Here is a 22,129-nt window from a genome sequence, read left to right on the forward strand (position 1 = left end):
GATACTTAAGCTGGCTTCCTGAGGCCTAGAAACCCTGAGTTTAGACCCAAATGTCTTGCCTCCCCCAAGAAACTGCTTCAACCAGCAAGGTATTATATTAAATACACTAAGGATGTCTTGTCCCTCTTTATCCCTTATCTGCAAACCTACACTGAAAGAAGTGATTTGGATGCTTAAAAGCAAGAAGGGATCAGCCTTTCTCACACAGGGAGAGACCTTGAGGGAGGTGAGATCTTTTGATGCTTTACAACCATGTTAGTTGGCCTAGGACTTCCAGTGCTCAGTGTGACTGCTGTGGATCTCGGTGCTTCCCACTTACCTCTTCTCATCTACTGCAGGTGATGTAGAAAATATCAAAAAAAAAACCAAAAAACCAACCCAAACAAAAAAACCCAGATGGGGTTTGGTAGTATCTGTTGTCAACAGTATATGTCTGTGGTCATCTGTAGTTTAATTCAGTCTAAGAATGCCTTCCCACCCTCGAGAATTTAGCGACCTTTCAGGTTTCTTTTTGGGTGCTTGAATACTACCAGTAGCATCAGGCGGCTGCAGTATTGTAACCACAGAAGGAGGTGGGAATCCTTTGTGGGTGACTGAGTCTGCCTTGCTCACATTCATCCTAATGCTGCCTTGATGGATGTGCCGACGCCTGTTTTTTAAAAGCTGAATTTCACATTGTATTGCAGAGAATTGTCCTGATCAGAATCCTCGTCTTAAAAACTGGAGCCCTGGAAAAGATCCTGAAAAGAGAGTTTTTATCAAAAAAGGGGATTTGTTTCGTCTGGACTCAGATGCTACAGTACACTCTATAGTTATACAGGATGGAGGTATGAAACAACAAGATGAGCATAGTTTCTTACTTCTGTGATTACAGGAAAAATGTGTTGGAATTTTATATTGCAGCTTATTGACCAGTTCCCCTGCTTTTACTTTTCAGCCTGCTACCAGGCCAGGAATATTATCAAAAAGATGAGTGAACACTGTAGAGTCTTTTCCGTGGAGCATTGACATGGTTTTCTATAGGGCATAGTAAAACAAGACTTGTGTAATAGCCTGCCTTGTAGAAGATCTTGATTGTCTTCAGATGGTGACTGTGGTACATTATTAATTCTGCTAAAATGGCAGGAAAAATAAGGAATAAACCGACCAAATTCTTAGAAAGACAAATCACAATTGGTAGGAATTACTTTCCCAAATATTCTCAACCATATGTAAGATCGTAACAGCTTAATTCATGGGTGTGGGAAATAAATCTGTAATTTTTCTGTTGTTCCTATTGCAGAACTTGGTTCTTGAGTCTTATCTGAATTTTGCTTTGACCTACTGAATTATTTTTTTTTCCTTTAGGTTTACTTGTTTTTGGTGATGATAAAGAAGGTTCTAAAAATATTACCTTGAGAACTCGATTTATCCTGATAAAGGATGGTGGAATGCTTCATGTTGGAGCAGAGAAATGCCGCTATAAATCCAAAGCAACTATTATTTTGTATGGCAAGTCAAACGAAGGTGCTGATGTGCCAGAATTTGGCAAAAAATTTATTGGCGTGGGTCCTGAAGGAACACTGGAGTTGCATGGGCACCAGAAGTTATCATGGACTCTTCTGTCAAAGACTATGTATTTCTCAGGGCTGGCCTATGGTGGTCATACGTTTAAAAAGAATTTTTCCCGAGGACTACATGTGAGAGTAATTGATCAGGACACAGCAGAGGTTTTGGAAATGCTGAAGTTTGATACTCACGAATTTTCAGAAGAAAGCTTGAAGCTCCAGAACTTGCTGAAAAATGGAAGTCCTGGTCGCATTGTTGCTATTGCTGTAGGAGATTCAGCTGCTAAAAATCTACTGGAGGAAACCAGAGTAACTATTCAAAATCTTCTGGGAAGTAAGTTTGTCAGAGGATTGAGTTACAGGTAAATAACTTATTTTCTCTTTTGTGCCAAGTGAAGATTAGATACAGATTCTGCTGCCTTTGGGGGATTCGTTAAACTTTGACAAGTGTCTGCTCTTAAGGTCTTCAGAGGATTCTCGGTGTTGTATATAGTGCTGCAGTAGTAGTATTCGGTGTGCAGTATTTCGATAGTGCAGAGACCGATGGTTACAGGTATCTGTGTGATAGACTGTATTACTTACTTGAATTGCTCTCTTTCACTGTTCTTTACAGAAACTAAAACTGTGTGCAGCCAGGAGTTTTTTCTCATTCAAACACAGACAGAAAACAGTTGCTAGGTGAGGCTTTTAATGCATATGACTTAATGTTTGGAGGAGCAAGGAATGCCAAGCTAGAAGCTGAATGCAGGGAAGGGATGCTAGTCCTGTATATCAAGCAGCGTCGTCTTCATACCTGTGCACTGTTGAAAGGAAAGTACATTACCCCTCCACTGATTCTGCAAGAGAACCGATCTGTAAAAATATCTTGTTACTGAAGAACACCTGTAAGGTGTTTCTGTATCTTTTGACCACTTTTCAATTGGTCAGGGTTTAGATGGTGGGACAGTAGAAGAGGTACAATAGGAATTATTAAAGCAGGAAACTTATGCTGCTGTGCCGTTTGTTTAGTTGTCGCAAATGACTTTTTGCAGTGGACCTTCTGAACTTGGCTTTACGCTGTCACAAGGGTTAGCAATGCAAGTGAAAGGGACACCAAGTCTCCAAACCGAAACTGTCAGTCTGTTCTTCAGCTTCTATTAAGATGGTGTTGGATGACCTGTTCCTATTTTCCAGGAAACAGGTCATTTAGTTTTGCTGTGCTATTCTTACCCCTTGCTGTACCCTGACGTCTGGATTCCAGTTAGTTTCTGCCCCCTGCTTCGGCAGAAGCAGGCTGGGGCGTCAGTCAGGATGGCACGTTCTGGCCTTGGTTCCCGTCAGGAGCTCGTTTCTGTTAGTGCCTGTGTAAGCGTGTGGTCATGGGATGGAAAGTGCTTGCTTGCAGCAGCTGCCTCTGGAGCCATTTGGTCGGAGGGGCCAAGACCTGGGGGGACGTCCTGCAGTAAGTGCCGCCTCCCAAAAGCAGCAGCGCCCGCATGGCAGCTGCCCAGGTCACTGCCTGGCCAGCCCCAGGCTGGCCCAGAGGTGTGGGGTTTCTGGTGTTCCTCTCCGCCCCGGTTTGTCCAAAATGAGGAACTTCTCCAGCCCGCATCTGGGAAGAAGCGGCCTTTCTTCTGCCTCTGCTGAACTGATTTTTGTTCATTTTCATTAGTCATTAGAGTGCTGATTAGAGCACGTAAATCCAACTTGTTATGCTGAGGAAGACGGGCAAGTAGCTCTGCCAAAGTGCTCACGGACGAAGAGCAGGGTTGTTTTGTTAAACCTGTAAAGCTAGCAAAGGAGATTACGGCGTGGAGGTGCATACTCCGTTACATCCCTCTCCCCTTCTGCCTCTTCCCACAAAATAGCGTGTATTAAAATATCCCAAATGTTAGTATGTGAAATGTTCAGCCTGTTTGCTGCTGCTACTGAAAAGCTGGCCCAGCATGTACTATTCCTATGAGCAGGTTAGCACTGAAGAGTTTTGTTTGCTTTTCAATCCTAATCAGTAAGAACATCACAAGAGGACCAAAATAAAGGCAGCTGGATTGAAGGTGGTTTTGATGCCTGCCATTGAGTCAGTCATTAGCAACAGACTAGCCAGCAGTCCAGCTAGCTGACACGGTTTTCATTTGGGGCGAATGATTCAACTTTAGTGATGCAAGATAGTTCGGCTTTTTAGTAGATGATCTCGACCGCTTCCTCTGCGCACATAATTACGGCATTACAGAGCAGTAAAGGACAGCAAAATAGTCTTGTTTTTTGAACTTGGTGGCAGCTTTCTGTGGCATGCGGTTTGTTTTCCATTTCCAAAAACTTGGATGAGTTGAGCAGAGCTGTAGGAAGGGGAAGTACATCCAGGACCGTTCCCTGCTTTGCGCCAGTGCTCAGCCAAGTAGGTGTCCAGCTGAGGGAAGGGCCAGCGACATGGGGAAAAGCAAAAATCCTTGGTCGCAGCCTTCAGGAACATCGGTGATCCCTCATGCAAAGGGTGCGTAATGGTAGGCAGTTCCTTTTCTGGGTGTGAGCATTTTCATGCTGTGAAAAGGCATTGCCCCATCCAGCGCAGTGATCACCAGAAGCCGCTGCTGGCTCTGTCCATCCCTCCCGGAGGGGTCCCCTGGGACTCCTGATGGCAGCCTGTGCAGGAACATCAGCACCGGCTCCTGGTCTTCCTGTGCCCCGGCAAAGCTGTTTGGGAGTAGGATCCCATATCAACTTCTTTTGCTTGTCTCTCCTGATCTGCTTTTGGAAAAAGTGCATCTTGTTGGATGTTGTACTAAAAATGCACCTGTAAGTCTTCTCCATTAAGAGATCTTGTGTTTGCCAATTTGTATGTAGGCCATCCAATTTTAAACTTGCGTTTCTTTTCAATGAGGTCTGCCCCCTTTGCATCTGCATTTTGAAGTTGCATTTTAAAATTAATCTGGAAGAGCAGGCAAAAGGGTTATTTATGACTTGGATGCTCCTTGCCTTGTCCTTTACCTGTTTGTGAAGAATTTGTTAAGGACCATTACAATTAAACATTTACTTCTGTTTTTCACAGGCAAGCCTGGGCTTTCGTTGGTGTCATAGGTGGTGGAAATTCTTCCTGTAATGAATCAGTGAGAAACTATGAAAATCACAGCACTGGTGGCAAAGCTCTTGCTCAGAAAGAATTTTTCACAGTGGATGGCCAGAAGTTTGTTGTGAGAGCTTACAGTGAATGGAATGATGGTAGGAAAGCATTTTGTGAAATCCTGCAGTTGGGGAAGAAGTAAAAAATATTGTATATGCTTTTTTGCTAGAACTGTTGGTCTCAATTTAAATTTCTGTGTGCTGCTGTAAGGTGGTGTGGGGGATTCAGTGGTGGTTTTTGGTTTGAGTTTTTTCCTATGGATGAAGTATGAGGACACAGTTCTTTAGTACATCCTATTTTCTTGATCTATTTGTATGCAGTATGTGAACAGCAGAACATTAAAGAATCCTTATTTTTAATATTTTTAGATATTAGATGTATTTAGATAGAAGTAAGGGACCTTATGAAAGGCTGAAACTTTTTTTTTTCTTTTAGTAGTTTGTCATTCATGCATATTTTAAATCTAAGCTTCTGAGATGGTGATTATGATCCTAAAAAGAATACTTGGTAGAAGCCAAAGAGAAATGTTCTATTCTTGTTACAATCTGCTGTTGCTGTTTGATGCTGAACTTTAAGCAGCTTTTCTCATTCTGAGTTGAATCTGTGGTATAAAGATCCTGGAAGGCCTACAACTCATTTGCTTTTATCCTTTTTCATTTTTTGTATTTAAGATATCTTTGATCTGAGTTTTTCTTTTTATGGGCAGTCATCTTTTTCTGTTTGTAGAATTACTAAGCAATATTGTGTTTGCCTTGGATGATTTTTTTTTTTAAGGTAGTCGGATATTTATTTGTTAAGTAATTGAGCTATTTGATACCACTCCCTTACTGTTCATTACAGCCGTATGAAAATGTGTAGACTTTTATTAAAAACCAAAACAAAACACCAAAATACATCTTTTACTTGCTGGTACTGTAGAGCTAGGGTTGAGAGTAAGCGAGAGTTGCTGAACTTACACACATCTATAACAAGGCAGTGAAATAGCATGTTTTTGTAATTTAGCATGCCAAACTATTTATTAGTTGTGAATAAAAAGGAAAGTCCACCTACTTTGTTTTGCTGGATTATATCTGCAAAGTTTTAAATGGCAGAGGTAGCTGGACCTAGAAATCGTTTCCATATGCTATTAGGTTATTTGTGGGGTTTTTTAAATTCATAGATTTTATTTTTTTCCTGTCACTGTTGGTTTCATCTCTTCCATTTGTTTTATTTGAGATCCACCAAATAAGCAAGCTGTAACAGTATCTCACACTGGCATGTTTCAGAGCAGAATTGTACTTTAGAGGGCTTTGGAGCTTGTGAAATCTCATACATGTCTTATTAGAGATGGTTTCATATAAAGCTGAATATAATCTTAGACTGTGTTTACTTTTTTTTTTTTTATTTAGGTGTTCCAATTTCAGGCTTCCAGGTGGAAGCTGTAGGTGGAGTGATACTGAACCTTCTGGATGATGTTAGTAGTTGGGAGCCTGGAGACCGGATTGTGGTCGCAAGCACAGACTATTCAATGCATCAGACGGAGGAATTCACCCTCCTTCCCTGTCCAGAGTGTACCAAGCATCAGGTCAAAGTCAAAGGTATGAGAACAGTCACACTTGAAGACCCATGTCAAACGGGTGGCCATGGTCCCTTTCAGCGGGAGCAGTAAAGAACAGCCTGTTCACCTATCTCTGTGTTGCCTTGTGGCCCCTATAGAGGAATGCGTACTTCTTGCTATAAAATTGCTCTCTATAATGTCAGGTCTGCCTCACAGCTTACCACACTAAATTTTCTTTCTGCTTTCTTCCCAGGCTCATTGAATGCTTTAGTTTTCTTCCAAGAGGATTATGCTTGTTTTCCTGTCTTGGCTCCTTTCTGTCTTTTCACTAGTTCTCTTTATATGTTCTTGAATGGCTGATGTGGTCATTACCATTTCCTTTGCCTTTAAGTGCCCTTCCCATCTTTTGGAGTGTTATCACTATAATTATCTCTGTTGTTATTAAAAAAAGGAGAAAGGAAACAAAAAAAAAAAATGAAAATGGCAATCTTTGAACCTGTCTCTTACCTTTTTCTTTTTTTTTTTTTTTTTTTTTTAATTCCCCTCCCCTCAGTTACCCCTCCACCAGCAAAATGGTTATGAAATAAACGGCACTTCCAAGCCTCTGCTCGCACAGGATATCCCTGAGTAGTTGCAATCTGTTTTTCCTTTGGGCGTGATGCGCACAAAATGGTCATGCATGTTGTTGACCGTTTCCTTTTTTATTATCTGAGTCATTCTGCTTGACTTCAAGAGCCTCCCATGGGACTGGCTCCCCCACTCTGCTGGCATCTGTGTTTTTCCTTCTGCTGCTCCGCGCCCCTTCCACACCCGCGCTCTCCTCCCTGGCCGTCCATCAGCCTCAGGTCTTGAGCTTCCCCTCTTGCTCCTTTCTGGTGGGCTGCAGCATCAGTTTGTAGCACAAAATAACTGGTGCTATTCTGCAGTGTTAATCTGTGGTTAGATGGCAGAAAAGGACCTGGGGGTGTTGGTTGACAGCCAGCTGAATGTGAGCCAGCAGTGTGCCCAGGTGGCCAAGAAGGCCAATGGCATCCTGGCTTGTATCAGAAATAGTGTCCAGCAGGAGTGAGGAAGTGATCGTGCCCCTGTACTCGGTGCTGGTGAGGCCGCACCTTGAACACTGTGTTCTGTTTTGGGCCCTTCACTACAGGAAAGACGTTGCCTTGCTGGAACATGTCCAGAGGAGAGCAACAAAGATGGTGTGGGATCTGGAGCACAAGTCTTATGAAGAGCATCTGAGGGAACTGGGGTTGTTTAGCCTAGAGACGAGGAGGCTGAGGGGAGACCTTATCACCCTCTACAACTACCTGAAAGGAGGCTGTAGTGAGGTGGGGGTCGGCCTCTTCTCCCTGGTAATGGGTGATAGGATGAGGGAAAATGGTGTGAAGTTGTGCCAGGGGAGGTTTAGGTTGGATATTAGGAAAAATTTCTTCACAGAAAGGGTCGTCAGGCACTGGAACGGGCTGCCCAGGGAAGTGGTCGAGTCCCCTCCAGGTAGACGAGATGCTTAGGCACATGGCTTAGTGGTGGAATGGCAGGGTTAGGTTAATGGTTGGGATTGATCTTAAAGGTCTTTTCCAACCTAAGCGATTCTGTGACTCTAGATCAGTGCTCTTCAGGATCTGATTTTGTCTTATTCACCTCTGTGTGGTGCAACTTCCTCTTCTTCAAACCTCTCTTTTTTTCTTTCTCCGGTCTTGGAAGTTTTCTGTGAACGCCCTCAAACCTTCCTGTTTCCCCGTGTCTTAAGGGACTGCCAGTTTGTGTGTTAACTTTGCAGTGTAGTTTGCATCCCATAGCATTTATTAGCATGAGTCAGATACGTTTTGCTGCATTGTGAAGTCCCAGGTATGGAAAAAGCATATCTAAGTTCACCTTACTATCCCTCAGACAATAACAGGGTGCGTGAAGCTGCAGAGCTGACTTAGTGCCATCGAGCATGCCGCTTCCCAGGCTTTGTTCTTAAGTGCCTCACCTTGTGGGTGCTATTGAGCACAGTATTTTAAAGAGCAAGCTTAACTTGAAGGTTGCAGTGTGAAGTTTAAGAACGTTTTTGTCACCACTGAATAATGTATGTGCAAACTCTTGTTTCTCTTGGAAATCATGTCTGGTGAAAAAGCAGCTGCTTTTAAAGGATTAAAAAAAAAAAAAAGTTGATGTTTTTTTTTTTTTTTTTTTTTTTTTTACAAAATCTAGGATATGGCATAATATACAAAACCTTCAGGGTTTTTTGAAAATGAATGTGTCTGAGCCATATATAGCTCTTTAAATGATGTTGAAAGAGATGAACTGGCCCATCTTCAGTCTTTTTCACCCCCATTTTCCTTTGTCATAGTAACAGACACTGCTTAAAAAAATCTCCGAACCACCCTATATATTTGTTCCACAAGGAATGAATTTTCTGTGGAACGGCAAACCTAACATGGTGAAGAACTCACTATCTTTTGAAATTATTTCTTGTAACTTTTGCTAAGTTTTTTGCTCTTTTGGCCCCTTTGCAGCAGGAAACCCGAAAAGTATTATTTTGTAGGAGGCCTAGTTGCTCTTTCTTCACTTGATTTATATATGCTAGTCAAATATTGGGCAAAACAACAGGTAGGCCTTCTAGGAGAGGATTGCAGTCCCACTTATAGACATCTATTGTCTTCTTAAATCCTCAGCAGCAGGTACAGAATTAATACCACTCTTGGTTCTGCTTCATATTGTGGTAATGACCAGTCTAGCCTTGTATCCTTTGGTAAGCTTTGAAGGGATAGTGATAGTCTGTATTCAAGGAATCAGTAAATTAGGGAGGGAGGAAACAGAGGGGAAAAATCTTTTTAAAAAAAACCCACCACATAAATAGATTTTTTTTTTTTTAATGTTTACAGGACCAGATAATGTTCTCAGTTTGTATAGACAAATAAGAAATTGATTGTTTCTTTGGAAGAACAGTGTAAAACCAGAGTATCTTCTTTTCCCTAATTTTAGTTTATGCATCCTCAGAATAGCTATCTAGGAAAGAGCAAATTTAGTTAGGTTTTCTTTCAGAGGGGGTGAACACAGTATTTTCTAAAGGCATTTTGGCCTCATTTTCAGTTCTTAATTAGTCTTTGGAACAGATTAAGCAGCCAGCATCTCTTCTCTTTTAAAGCAAATCTGCATCTATGTTTCATTAAAAGTTGGAGTCATTTAAACTCTTCTTTGTTTTTTTTAATCTATTCTGTTCACAAACTATTGGACTGAAATGAAGATGCACTTGCAAATAAAATGTTGGGATTTGTTTAGAGCTTGGTGTTAGCTGGGTTGATGTTTATCACCTAAAAATTACGTGCTTTTTGTGTGCCTTAGCATAAGAAAAGCTAAGAGAGAAGAGTGTATTAAGTTATCAAAGTGCATGGGGTTTGTTGCTACAATTGGCTTGCTTATAAAAAATAAGTTTGTTTTGCTTTTAATCAATGATCGCCTTTTCTTTTTCCTTTACAAAACTGCTTTTGGACAGAAAATCCGCAGTTTCCTCATGTAGGAGAAGTTATTGATGGAGTGGACATGAGGGCAGAAGTTGGAGTTCTTACAAGGAACATCTTAATCAAGGGGGAAACAGAAAATACCTGCTATCGTGAAAAGGAGTGCCAGTTCTTCAATTATGATACATTTGGTGGACATATCAAGGTCTGGAAAACATTTTCTGTCATGTAAAGGCATACTGAGGACAAGAAGTTTGATGCTTGTAGGAATTTGAAAATTTCAAGAACATCAGTTCATACAGTTACGTTATGTAGAAATTAGATTTAACTCATCAAGACTTAAGTCTGCAGAATTGGAGGAAGGGATATCAGTGCATGAAATGTTGTAGGTATCCAGCATATATTGTGACGTTGTATGGCAGGGATTAAATCTTATGAGTGATGTGTGCCTGTGCGTCCTGCAATATTAAAGAATAAAGTTTCATCTCCCTTTTCTCTGTCTTCCCTCCTTTTCACTCCCTTTCTCAATCCCCAAGTGATGAGCATTGAATCCTAGAGATCTTCCTCATCTGAAACTGGGCACTGGAGAGGCACAGAGAGGAAAGAAACTGAGTTGGACTGTGGTGGTTTTTTATCTAATTTTTTTTTTAAAAATGAAAATACTAAGGTTATGTAAGGAAACTGCTTCTAATTTCTTGTATTAGCATAAACATAAAGCTGAGGGAAAGTAGGATTATAGAAACTAATATTTAAACTCATATTCACTTACGGTTTTAGATGAAAGGATTGAGCAGCAGTGTATCAACTCCACTGACACTGGAGAAGTTTGAGGCCTTGTATTTTAAATGCAAATGTATTTGTGCTCATTGTGTGCTGGTCACAGTTTAAACCTCTCTTTCTAATATATTTGGATGCAGATTTTAATTTCATAGTGGTAGACATAATGGTGGGAAAGAAAGTTGGGCTCAAGGCACTCTTTTGTGTTTCAGATAATGTAGTGAAAGAAGCTAATGACAAGCTGTGAATCTTGCAAAGCCTGACCTTGATTGCCACAATAGCGCAAATACAGCAGACCCCTCAGATGTCTGGAAGATAGAACAGAAAATAAACATTTTGAGTCATCAAAGTTGTTAAACTGTTCCCAGGAGGCTGTTCAGAGTAGCCGAGTGTCTGCTGCCAAACCTAGGCTTCAGCATTAAAAGCATTTTCGGCTTATGTTAATCTTGTGTTGTCAAGCAGAGGGAGCCTAGGCACTAGCAAATGTTAATGGCCTCAGCGGTTTTGATCATCCTGGATTTTCTACTGGTCACTGTGACAGTAGCATAAAAGAGGTTTAGGGGCAGTGAGGAGCTGCCTTGGTTTGTAGTTTTACGACTGCGTTAGTGCTTTTAAGTGTTACGAGTCAGAGATCTCAGGGATGCCTGGTTTTTACCATCCCTCCATATTGTAGGCATACAAACCTTAGGAGTGCGATTAGAGGAGGGGGAAAATAAAAATCTGTATTACCAATTTCCCTAGAGGACAAAGTAAATACGAAAATTATTTTTTTATAAATACCCAATACAAGTAAGTCAATGAAATAACAAAAAGGGGTTGGGTTTTTTTTTCAGCTTAGCTCGTTGCAGTTTAGCTGTTGCACTTGGTTTCTGTTTCTGTAGTGGGTTAGGTGGAAGAAAATAGGTGTGCTTTCTTGTGTTATGGGTACAGCCCCATTATATTTTTTCCTTTTTATTAGGTCGTGTTACTGTGAAGTTGTATGATTCTGAAGGCAATTTCATATCTTCCTTAATAAAGAAGTTCCTCTGGAGTACTATGTCCAGTTTTGGGTTCCCATTGCAAAGAAGATGTAGATGCGCTGGGGTGTGTCCAGTGAAGGTGGTGTGTGGGAGTACGAGATGATGAGCTGAGAGAACAAGGCTTGTTTGGTGTGGGGAATGTGGAGAAAAGGGATCTCACTGCTGTCTTCAGGCACTGGGAGGGGTTCAGGGAGGCCAGAGCAATTCTTGGAGGTGCACGGTGATAGGACAAGAGGCAATGGGACCAAGCTTCAGCACGGCAGATTCTGCTCAGGTAGCAGGAAAATGAAAAGGGAAGGACAAATTGACGTCATACAAGCATCTCTGTGGCTGGAGGTATTCCTTGGGCAATGTGCTGAGGCAGCTGTCTTTAAGCTGACCCTGCACTGAGCTGGCGATTGGACCAGGTATCTCAACAGGTTCCTCTGGTGGGCTGTGCTGATAGAGCTTGAGTATAGGCAGGCCCTGATGTGGGTGACTTCTGTTTAGTTGGACAGTGTGTGGTTATACATAAAGAGTATTTAACATGCCAGCTGGTAAAGACCAAAAAATAAAGTGTGGCAACGTGTCTGCTGAAGATTGCTCTGTTTTAGCCACATGGAGATTTAGCTTTTACACTTATTTATGAAGGATACTGTTTTGTAAGGCAGGATATAGACCAAGACAGTAATGAATGTTCTAACTTTTATTGTGTTGTCCTGTGGTAACTGTGTACATCTAACTCCTGTACGTCTGATATTGATGATGTATTAACTTACATTTCCATTGTTTAAAAAGCAAATAGTTGGTTATTCACTCTAGACTTCTCCTTATATTTTTAGATTTTGAAGAATTTTACATCTGTTCATCTCTCCTATGTGGAATTGAAGCAAATGGGCCAGCAGCAGATTGGAAGTTACCCTGTTCACTTTCATCTTTGTGGGGATGTGGATGAAAAAGGAGGTTATAGTTTTAAGACTTACCTGGAGGGTCTTTCCATTCATCACTGTTTTTCCAGATGTGTGACTGTTCATGCAACTAATGGCTTGTTGGTAGGTGCAAGGAGAGTAAAACATACAGTGTTTGAAATAAATGTTATAAACAGCATTTAGAGCAAAAGTAGTCCCGTCCTCCGCTTCTTCAAGCTTAATGCTCAGCAGTGATTTTTTTTTTTATTGCAATGAATAAATGAACAAGTGCAAACAGTAATTTATTTTTAAGTCTCACCATCCTGTTTCTTCAGATTCTTCCAGGCAGCTAAGCTCTCCAGACATAGTAGTATGTTTGTAAGAGATAAATAAAACTGTGTGCTTGAATCATCTGAACTGCTGATACTGAAGCTTCATTCTGCAGCTGTGCCAAGATAGTAAAACTAAATGGTACTTGTCAAATAAATCTCAGTAAATGCTATTGCTACTGACATAATGAACTTGTATTTCTGCAGATAAAGGACACCATTGGCTATGACACACTAGGTCACTGTTTCTTCACGGAAGATGGCATTGAGCAGAGGAATACTTTGTTCCACAACCTTGGGCTAGTCACGAAACCAGGCACTCTTCTTCCTACAGATAGAAACAGCAGCATGTGTATTGGTATTAGGAATAAAGTGTATGGAAGTTATGTCCCAGTGCCAGCCACAGACTGCATGTGAGTATTTCACGGTGAAAAAGTAAACCCGAACCAGCTGCAGCAGTTAAACTGCTGATGATCTCCTGACAATATACAGATGGAGACATTTTTATGTATAATTTAATGAATGCAGACACCTTAAATGTAGTTCACATAGTAGTGGTATATAAAAAGAATTATAGTCTTCTATTAAAGAGAATAAGTTGGTTTGTAGGAAGATTTTTGTTTCTTGCAATACTTGTTCAATAGACTCTTAAGGCCGCATTGTTGCTTCTGTGTCAAGGCATGCACATTCTCAAGTTGTCACCACTAGTTTTTCTGCATACTACTGATGTCTTGTAGAAGCTTATTAAAACAGTTTGTCATTGCACAGAGTATCTGAACAACATTAAATTGAAATACTGTGCATTGAACTAAAAAAAAAGAAGGATTTTTGGCTTCTAAATGTGTGGGTGGGTGTGATTTTTATTTCATATGTGAAGCAGTGACTTCAGACATCAGTTTAGCTTCTTCTGATGTGCTTGTTACAAAGGGAAGATATTTCTGTAGAAGCTACAGCTTTTCCATAATAACTTCTTTCTGAATAATATTACAGGGCAGTTTCAACATTCTGGATTTCTCATCCCAACAATCATCTTATAAATAATGCCGCAGCAGGCTCACAGGTGAGGCGTATGGATGTAATTCAACACAAACTACTCATGCCACTGGTATTTGTAACACCTGTAACACACACCCCAATATACATACATTTTTCTTTTTTATATACGAATATGTCCTTCTTATGTTTGGCAGTATGTTGGCATTACAAGTGCAGGGTTGGTCTAGGTGTGTGTTTAAGACATGCCAAAAATCTTTGTTCTGACTGGAACAGAGGAGATCTCTTCCTCTTTGTAGTTATTAGACCTGACAGTGGTGTCAATGTGTGTATGTAGAAATAAATCCTTTTATATCCAAAGAAGTAGTGCATTTCATATAAAGGCTTCTGTATTTTCTGTAGGTTGTCATGAGTTTCCTGTGTCACTGCTCTGCAAGATTTGTCCTCAGAGCTATTGTCATTGGAATGAAAAATGACTACCAAAAAAATGTTCATTGTGTAAGAAACAGCGAAAGCACTTTTATTGCCAGTTGTTAGTTGTTTGTTTCCCAGCAGTGACTGCTGATATGTTTTTACTTGTTGTGAACCTTATATTACTGCAAATCTCTTGTCACAGCTGTTTACAAAGCAAAGCTGAACTACTTGGTACATGTTGTGGGGGAAGGGGCTGGAGTCTGTTCTGCCACTACATGGGATGAGAGGCTGACATGTGCATGGTTTTGAGTGGGTTTTTCTGAAGAGATCAGTGGGAATGGAAAACAGGAAAGATTTTTGTTGTTGCAAAGGCTCCAGTGCTGGAAGTAGAACACAAGTGTGTGTCAGTGTATTCTTAGGCACAGGGTACATAATAAACTGTTATTAATAGAATAGGATTGAAGATATTTAAATGAGTTGAAATATCTAGAGTATAAAAAATCATAGAAAATTTTGTTCTGCTTTTTGTGTTGTCTGGCACTTTTGTTTGTTTGTTTTTTGGACAGACTTTTCTAGTTGGCTGTCTACCACTAGGAAGGATCTTGACACACCGAATCAGAACAGTTCTTCTCTTCCCTATGCAACGTCTTTCTGTTTTGCCTGCTTTATGTAATATTCCTTTACCCTTTTTTAGCATTGCAGGCCAAGTCAAAGGAAACAGCTTCCGTGATTTGGTGCTTAAAACCTGCAAGGTCTCTTTCTGCCTCTGTAGTGTATCCCAGTAGATGCCACTTCCTTTCATTACCAGAATGTGCGTGGTCAGAGCGAGCATTTGTGTACATCACGAAGCTTTGCCACTCTGATACACCTCCCTCACATGGCTGTAAACACATTAGTGTAAAGGGACTACAGCTTATTATGTTTCAGAAACAGAATACTGCAACTGTGCTGGTACGAACAGCTCTGCACTGTAGAGCTTTTGCTGGTATAAACTATAACAAGTTGCCAGCAAATAAAATAATTCCATTGCTCCCCTCCAGCTCCTTCATTACACAATGAAGCCTATTGTAAGGGTGTATCAGCAATAGATGTCTCTTTTGTTTGAGCTATATAGGCGAGGCAGGGGGGGGGATGACCTCTTCGTTTCTTTGAATGCTTGCAAGTGCTTAAGGAGCTTTTAAGTTTATTAAACTTTTTTCCAAGCATCAGGATGTGTTTTGGATAAAAATTACTTTAGTCTGCCAAGCACAGAGCTGTATTTAATTATATGTGAAGTAAGATTTTGGTATTTTTATTAACGGAACATCCACATTTGCTTTGGAATTATTAATCACCAGAAATGTCAAAATGTGTCATCATTACGGATGGGAATATGTTACTGAGAAGCAGAATTTCCAGGACTGCTTGGAAAATTAGTATATTCTCAGAGTGAAATGCGTGAAAACTTTTAAGCCGGAGTGAATGGGCTTTATCCACGTTTCTTGAACAGGGGGATGATGATTGTTTTTCATGAAATGGAGCACTTGGTACACAGTGTTTCTTTAGCTACTGTTTAACCCTTTAGTGTGCCTTATGCAATGATTATTTTACAAGGGCACAAAGCATGTGGTCAGGCAAAATTCTTTGTGTTTGTATGTGTCTACTATGCAGGGGCTGTTGTAATGCCACCTCTTGTGAATCCAGATGTAGTTGAAAGGGGAACTTTTAAGGGTCTCATTTAGCAGATAAATCCAGCTTCTTTAAGAGCAGGGATGTTGAAGAAGTGGAGAAAATGAACAGATGCTGAAATTATTACTGCATGTTATTGGCACAGTGCTCTGAACTGGCTAGACTTCTTGATGTGCTTTTTTTGCCTTCTTCTGAAAGCTCTTGTGGGTTTTTTGGCTGTGTCATTAAATTCTGATGTGAGCAGAGATGAACAAACCTTTAGTCAGACTGTAACAGTAAGGAGGAGAGGAGGGGGTTTGAGTATTTTACTGTAAATGGTGTGATTTACTAGTAAACAAAGGAAAATCAAGTGTGTGTAATGAAATATGACTGAAATGCAAAGATTACGTTAACTCTGATGCTTTGCTGGCTTGAAATGTTAGAGGATTTTAGAAGTGTGGTGTTGCTTCATGGAGAAGCAGAATGCTTTCTAGTGGATATTATTCACTAGATTATAGCCTTATTTGCAACCTTCTACGTTCTCACTGGGCAGTTGTTCAGAGACTTTATTTTGAAAAATATATTCCATTATGCACAGTTGGTTTGGGCTACGTTCTTATTCCCTTCCTTACTTAAAATATCCGGGTTCAACTTAGCATACACTTAACTTTGTGACTAGATACTATTATCAGACTTGCTTATAAGTGGTGTCATTCTCTCCTTACTTGCAGGATGCTGGGATATGGTATTTGTTCCACAGGGTTGCTACAGGAGATTCTCACAGTTTAGCCATTGAAACCAAGTCAGAGCTCACACCCCTAGGAATCTTCTATAACAACAGGGTTCATTCTAATTTTAAGGTAATGTATTATCTCACTGAAAAAAAAACTTGAAGGGGTTGGTTTTTTTTTTTTTGGTAACTGTGTTGTGTTAGGATTTGTCTGTTTACATTTTACTCTGGTTACGTGGTGGATTCAATTCATGCTGTGTTTGAACTGAATGATGCTGTCTAAGTATTGTAGAATGGCATATAACCAGCATGTGTATAGTTTCTTGCCACATTTTGAGTATTCACTGTGTTTAATGTCCTCCTAAGGCACAAACAGCTAAAATCAATTCATGCTTCTAATGAAACATGTTTTCTCGGAAGTAGCATTTCAGATGCTACTCTCTTACTGATGGCATTGTTTCTACTCTGAAGAAAGCTAACCCTTGAAGCATCAAAGTTTATTACAGTTGTGATTCATCTAATAGCTTCCTGGAAAAGCTGTGACTTGTTTCCCTGAGTCTCTAGCGTACAGTAACTCAGGTGTTTGCACGTGGTGGCACAGTCCCTGATTAGAGATTAAACTTCCAGGGTGCCTTCAGGGGCTCAGACATTGGCAACAGTTTTTTGTTAGAGCATTCTCAGCCTAGATACAGGCATTCAGTATTGTTTTATTAATCTGATTTTAGTATCTTTTTCACATTCAGCTAAGTGAAGTTAAAGTCCTTAAATTAATGGTTTAATGTGGAGTCTAGCTCTTCAATGTGTGTGTATATGTATAAAATATAATGACATTTACAAAGTCACCTAAGTGGCTGTGTTTGAAGTTTGCCTAATAAAGTTCAGGATCACTACTGGATTTTTTTTTTTTACCAAGTGAAACTGGTTTTACTTGGCAGGTGGGTGTCTGGAAAACTGAGAAACGATGCACTATTTTACAGAAGTTGTGTTAATGGTGTGTTTGGGACTGTAGGGCATTTGTTCAGATTGGAATTAAAACATACTGAATACAAAAGTGCATTGTAAAGAAAAGAGCGTTTCAGCAGTATGGCTCGTATTATCTCTAAACAAGGGTAGCGGTTTGTGTGCTAAAATTCTATGTTAAAAGAGTAAACTCCACTAGCACGTCTGAGCATCTACTCATATATGAGCACTCAATTGTAATAATGATTTGGATCAGAAGTGAAAGTAGCTGCAGGTATTTGTGTATGTAATCCAGGTTAAATAACACAAATGCTTCCTGTGGTGAAGGTAGCTTAGTTTTAAAATTAAATACAAAGCATTTTTCACAGTGGTATTTTTTTTTCCATTTATGAGAATATTTTGAATTCACCACAAGATTGGATTCCAGATTTTCTAGAACAGCATCTGGAAATAAGTGTAAAACCTCAAATAGCTAGATATTGTGAAAGATATCTGAAATGAACTTTAATGATTATCCATTACTTATTTTCTTTAATTCCAGGCAATTCTTTTCGTCTGCCCAAATTAGCCAACCTGAAAGATCTAAGAGGTTCTAATACATGTATTGAATGCAATGTAAAGTTTTTAAATTTTAGAAATTTAACATTTACTCTTATCTTCAGTTTTTGGATAGTATCAATTTTCTTTCCTTGCTTGTTTCAGGCTGGTTTGTTCATTGACAAGGGTGTTAAAACAACTAATGCTAGTGTTGATGATCCCAGAGAATATCTTTGTTTGGACAACAATGCAAGGTAAAGGATATTGTCTTTCAAGTGAGTGAAAAATGGCAAAGTTCTTAGACTGCTCTTACCTTCATATGAGGAAAAACTTTTTAAAAACAATATAAGTATTTGCAAGTAATAACAGGACAATAAGTTCATATATTTTTTTTTCCGTCGCTTGTTCATCTGTTTTGGGAATAACAGAGCATGGTGTGCCTTAAAGGAGTTGGCTGCTTTTTCTGACCCCTTGCTCAGGGTAATTTTCAGAGTCTTAGAAGGCATCATTTTAAACATGCTCTACTGTCATGCTTGAAGTATTTTCTGGAATTGCTGCTAAATTGTCTTACTTCAAAATATGGTCTTCTGATTTATGACTCAGTTTTAAATAATTGTTAGAAAAAGGCTTACAGAGCCAACCTATACATCCACTTGCCTTTCCTACTGCTGAATGTTTCCTGCCGTAACTTCTAGACTTGGAGATCATAGGTCAGTGGTACAGTTTTACTGAAGGATATTTGCAGACACAGTACAATCAACCACATTTTCTTTAGTTTAGGAAGTGAGAGAAAATAATGGAGAGTCTAGGAAAATTCCAGGTTATACTGTACCTAGTTAGTCGTGTCCTGAACTTCAAATAAAATAGCCTGGGATAGCAGTCAAATGACAATAATGGTAACTGTATCCATCAACATTTTATTATGACAACTAAGCATTAAGGCTGAAAATATAGCTCATGAGATTATCTTTGTTTGTGATTGACCAGTGTTTAGGATGAGAATGGTTAAGTGACAGTAGAAGATGCAGAGAGGAAAGCTCCCAATTTTGGTGATACTTCATACATATGAGGGGCAAAATACCCTGTGAGAACCTGTAGTGTGTTGACAGGGTGTCAGTAGAGAATGTGAGAAACTCAGTGCATGAGATGGGGTTCATGTTTCGCAGGAGCCAAAGAAGTAATGAGGCGCTCTATAGCGACATGAAGCTATGTATGTGGATATCATTGTATGTGGAACCAAACTGTAGCGGTTTAAACATTGAGGAGCCTGAGACTGTCAAAACCAAACATATACCTGTTCTCCCCTTCCTCCCCTGAAAGCAGGGAAGCAGGGCAGATCCAAATTAGTACAAGGTGATGGGGGTAAGGAACATATATATCTTTACCTGCTCAAAATGCATTTTTGTAATATTTTCTTAATGTATCACTTTTCCCTGGGATCTCGGGGATGATCAAGGGAAAGCTTCCACCAGTCTTTAATGAGGCTTTTTCTTCCCGCTGTCTAAAACAGATTCCAGGCATAACTTGCTGTACAAGACCATCTTGGTAGCGATGCGGAGTTTCTGGGTTAGAATAGAAAAATATCTCAGGTGTGCTCAAAGGAGGAGCACACCCCTCAATATCAGAAGAGTTTGATGGAATTGAAGGACCAGTTAGACAAACCTCCAGCGTTTTTTTGTATAGTGCATGTCAGTCCTGTATATCCTTCCAAGGACCTTTAATTCCCTCCATCAAACCTTCCCATTAATTCTGCAATACAAGTGGGGAGGGAGTACTTTGGGGAGGGCAAAAAGAAAAAGCAAGGGGATAAAAGGAGGTAAGATGCAACTAAAGAAACTCAGGGAGATTGAGCAAAAGCCTGTGAGGGTTACTGGAAAAGAGGAGTTTTATGTTCCTGCTTCATTATACCCTGAAGACACTTTTCTAGAACTAGAGAGCTAGACATGCACCTGGTTTTGGCTTCTGTCATTCCAAAGATGAAGCAGAATGGATTTTGCCCATCAGATGAGCATGAGTGTTTATCTTTCAGGCTCTCTCAGCCCAATATATATGACATGTATAAAACAAACAGTATTCTTCTACTGAGTATTTGGGTTTTTATCTGTCCCAGGTTTCGACCTCATCAAGATGCAGACCCTGAAAAGCCCCGAGTTGCTGCCCTGATTGACAGATTAATCTCTTTCAAAAACAATGATCATGGGGCCTGGGTCAGGGGAGGGGATATCCTCATTCAAAACTCTGGGTAGGTATCTGGAAGCAAACAGCTGCACATTGTTAAGAATTTTCCCCTGAAGCTTTGTTTATGAAAGTGCGTTACAACAGGGTTATAAGAGAAGACTGATGCTTAACTTGAGGAACTTGTCAACTGCTTGCACACCATCCTGCTACTTTAAATGACACAACTTTGTATATGATTAGATGAGAACCTACCTTAAACAGCAAAAAGAAACTATGTAATAAAAAGTCTAAAAGTTGGTAGAGACAGTAAATTTATACAGTGTTATCTAAGGTTTCCCAGAAGCTCTCATCTTCCTCCTTAAAATATATAGAAAATTACTTGATTTTTTTTTTTTTTTTAACAGCAACATTTTTATAGGAGTTAAGTGTGTGGTGGTTCTAAATTCCATTAGTAGAAAAAGTCAGGCTTCCTTCAGTGTTTAGCAGGATGTCCTCTTATGGTAGTTTATTGTAGGATAATACCAAAAACATGACTGAATCTTTGACCTTTCTTTTAGGTTTGCAGACAATGGAATAGGTTTGACATTTGCTAGGTGAGTACGTTAATCACTTCTGGGTTTTCTTTCCTAGAAGCATAGACAATATGCAGCCATCTATTAAAATGAATTGGTATACTTTTGTAAGGTAGTAGTTTTGGTTTTGGGCCTGGTTCTATTTCCAGTGGTGCGGATGATGTTACAAAGGCTGTAAACTGACACAGCTGCCAGAGCTTGCACTGTGCTTGGTTTCACCACAATTGGCTGCCTCTTCACCAGAAGGGTTATGTTTACCCAGGTATTTCTGGTATCGCATGATTCCTTAGGCAGTTTTGATTTTCCTCCTGAACAGTTGAAAGTGAGTAATGGAAAAGAAAGGGGATGAGCATTTAGAGGGGGCAGAGTCTTTTACTAATAAAAAAGAATCACGTAACTTAAGTAGTAAGCCAAAATTGCTGCCATTTAGATTATGGCAAACTGGTTCTAGGATTGCAGAAGTGGGCTGTAAAAGAAAGAGTGCTGCACTGCAAAGGGAGATAGAAAATATAATGCTCAACTCTCTGCTGGCATTTCAGACAGTTAGCCTGTAATACTGTTAAATTTATTGTTCTGTGTATTCCAAACAAAGTCTAGACTGCTCTCCTTTAGGAGGACTGTTACAGAAGTGAAAGTAGGACTACGCCTCAGTGTGTTGATCTCCTGGAGAGTCTTGGCTAAAAGCTTATCTCTGACGTTCCTTTGATAGTGATGGGAGCTTCCCGAATGATGAAGGTGCCAGCCAGGAGGTATCTGAGTCACTGTTCATAGGAGAGAGCAAGAATTACGGGTTTCCAGGTGGCCAAAACAAATACGCAGGAACTGGAGGAATAGACAACAAGACGCGCACTCTGCCTAGAAATCGGTATGTATGTTATGAGTGAAGGAAGCAGAAATGATGCAAGAAATGCTCTCTGTATCAGATGTAAACTCCCTTCTTGCTTAAGCTGGGAGAGATTAGGACTCTATTGAAGGTGACACTCATTCTTTTTAACACTTTGTGTGCAGCTGTGTCACTTGCCTTTTTGCTGGGTCAGTTTTCATCTGATAGTACCACAGGTCACTTTTCTGTAGCAATTGACTACAGTCTGTCTGTGACAAATCCCAGTCAGTGACCGCAATCCTCTCTTTTCTCTCTGGCTTTCTGTAGTGCTTGTTTAACATAGTGTCAAGTCCTACCCTTGCCATAGACTAGGAAAGAAGGGTGAGGTAGGTCCAGGCCAACCTATTTTTTTGCTGCTTAGCTATTTAGACGGAAGAAGTTAATGTGGTGATGATATATATGAGGTATTCAGTCTAGCTAAGCAGAATCGCAGAACAGTTGACATTGGAAGGGACCTCTGGAGGTCTTCTTGTCCAACTTGCCTGCTCAAGCAGGGCCACCTAGAGCTTGTTGTCCAGGACCATGTTCAGGTAGCTTTAGGATAGGATGGAGACTCCACAGCCTCCCTGGGTAACC

The 22,129-nt window shown here is 40.1% G+C and overlaps 1 protein-coding gene across 3 annotated transcripts in view; it reads left to right on the forward strand.

Annotated features, from left to right (window-relative positions):
• The window catches only part of CEMIP2 (cell migration inducing hyaluronidase 2), a 50,086-nt gene that overhangs the window by 17,602 nt on the left and 10,355 nt on the right, over positions 1-22,129 (forward strand). For 2 of the 3 annotated variants that reach the window (XM_009636130.2, XM_035891726.1), the window contains exons 3-15: positions 687-827; positions 1,348-1,909; positions 4,573-4,742; positions 6,033-6,221; positions 9,663-9,832; positions 12,245-12,454; positions 12,847-13,052; positions 13,630-13,699; positions 16,425-16,553; positions 18,086-18,174; positions 20,031-20,162; positions 20,656-20,691; positions 21,380-21,535. In XM_009636130.2, coding sequence (XP_009634425.1) covers positions 687-827; positions 1,348-1,909; positions 4,573-4,742; positions 6,033-6,221; positions 9,663-9,832; positions 12,245-12,454; positions 12,847-13,052; positions 13,630-13,699; positions 16,425-16,553; positions 18,086-18,174; positions 20,031-20,162; positions 20,656-20,691; positions 21,380-21,535 — 2,260 coding nt within the window. The remainder of the gene's footprint in view (positions 1-686; positions 828-1,347; positions 1,910-4,572; positions 4,743-6,032; positions 6,222-9,662; positions 9,833-12,244; positions 12,455-12,846; positions 13,053-13,629; positions 13,700-16,424; positions 16,554-18,085; positions 18,175-20,030; positions 20,163-20,655; positions 20,692-21,379; positions 21,536-22,129) is intronic. The other variant, XM_035891727.1, reaches the window with a different exon arrangement.

The sequence above is a fragment of the Egretta garzetta genome, unplaced genomic scaffold (genome assembly GCF_000687185.1).
Source record: "Egretta garzetta isolate BGI_Z169 unplaced genomic scaffold, ASM68718v1 scaffold353, whole genome shotgun sequence".
In the NCBI taxonomy this organism is placed as follows: Eukaryota; Metazoa; Chordata; class Aves; order Pelecaniformes; family Ardeidae; genus Egretta; species Egretta garzetta.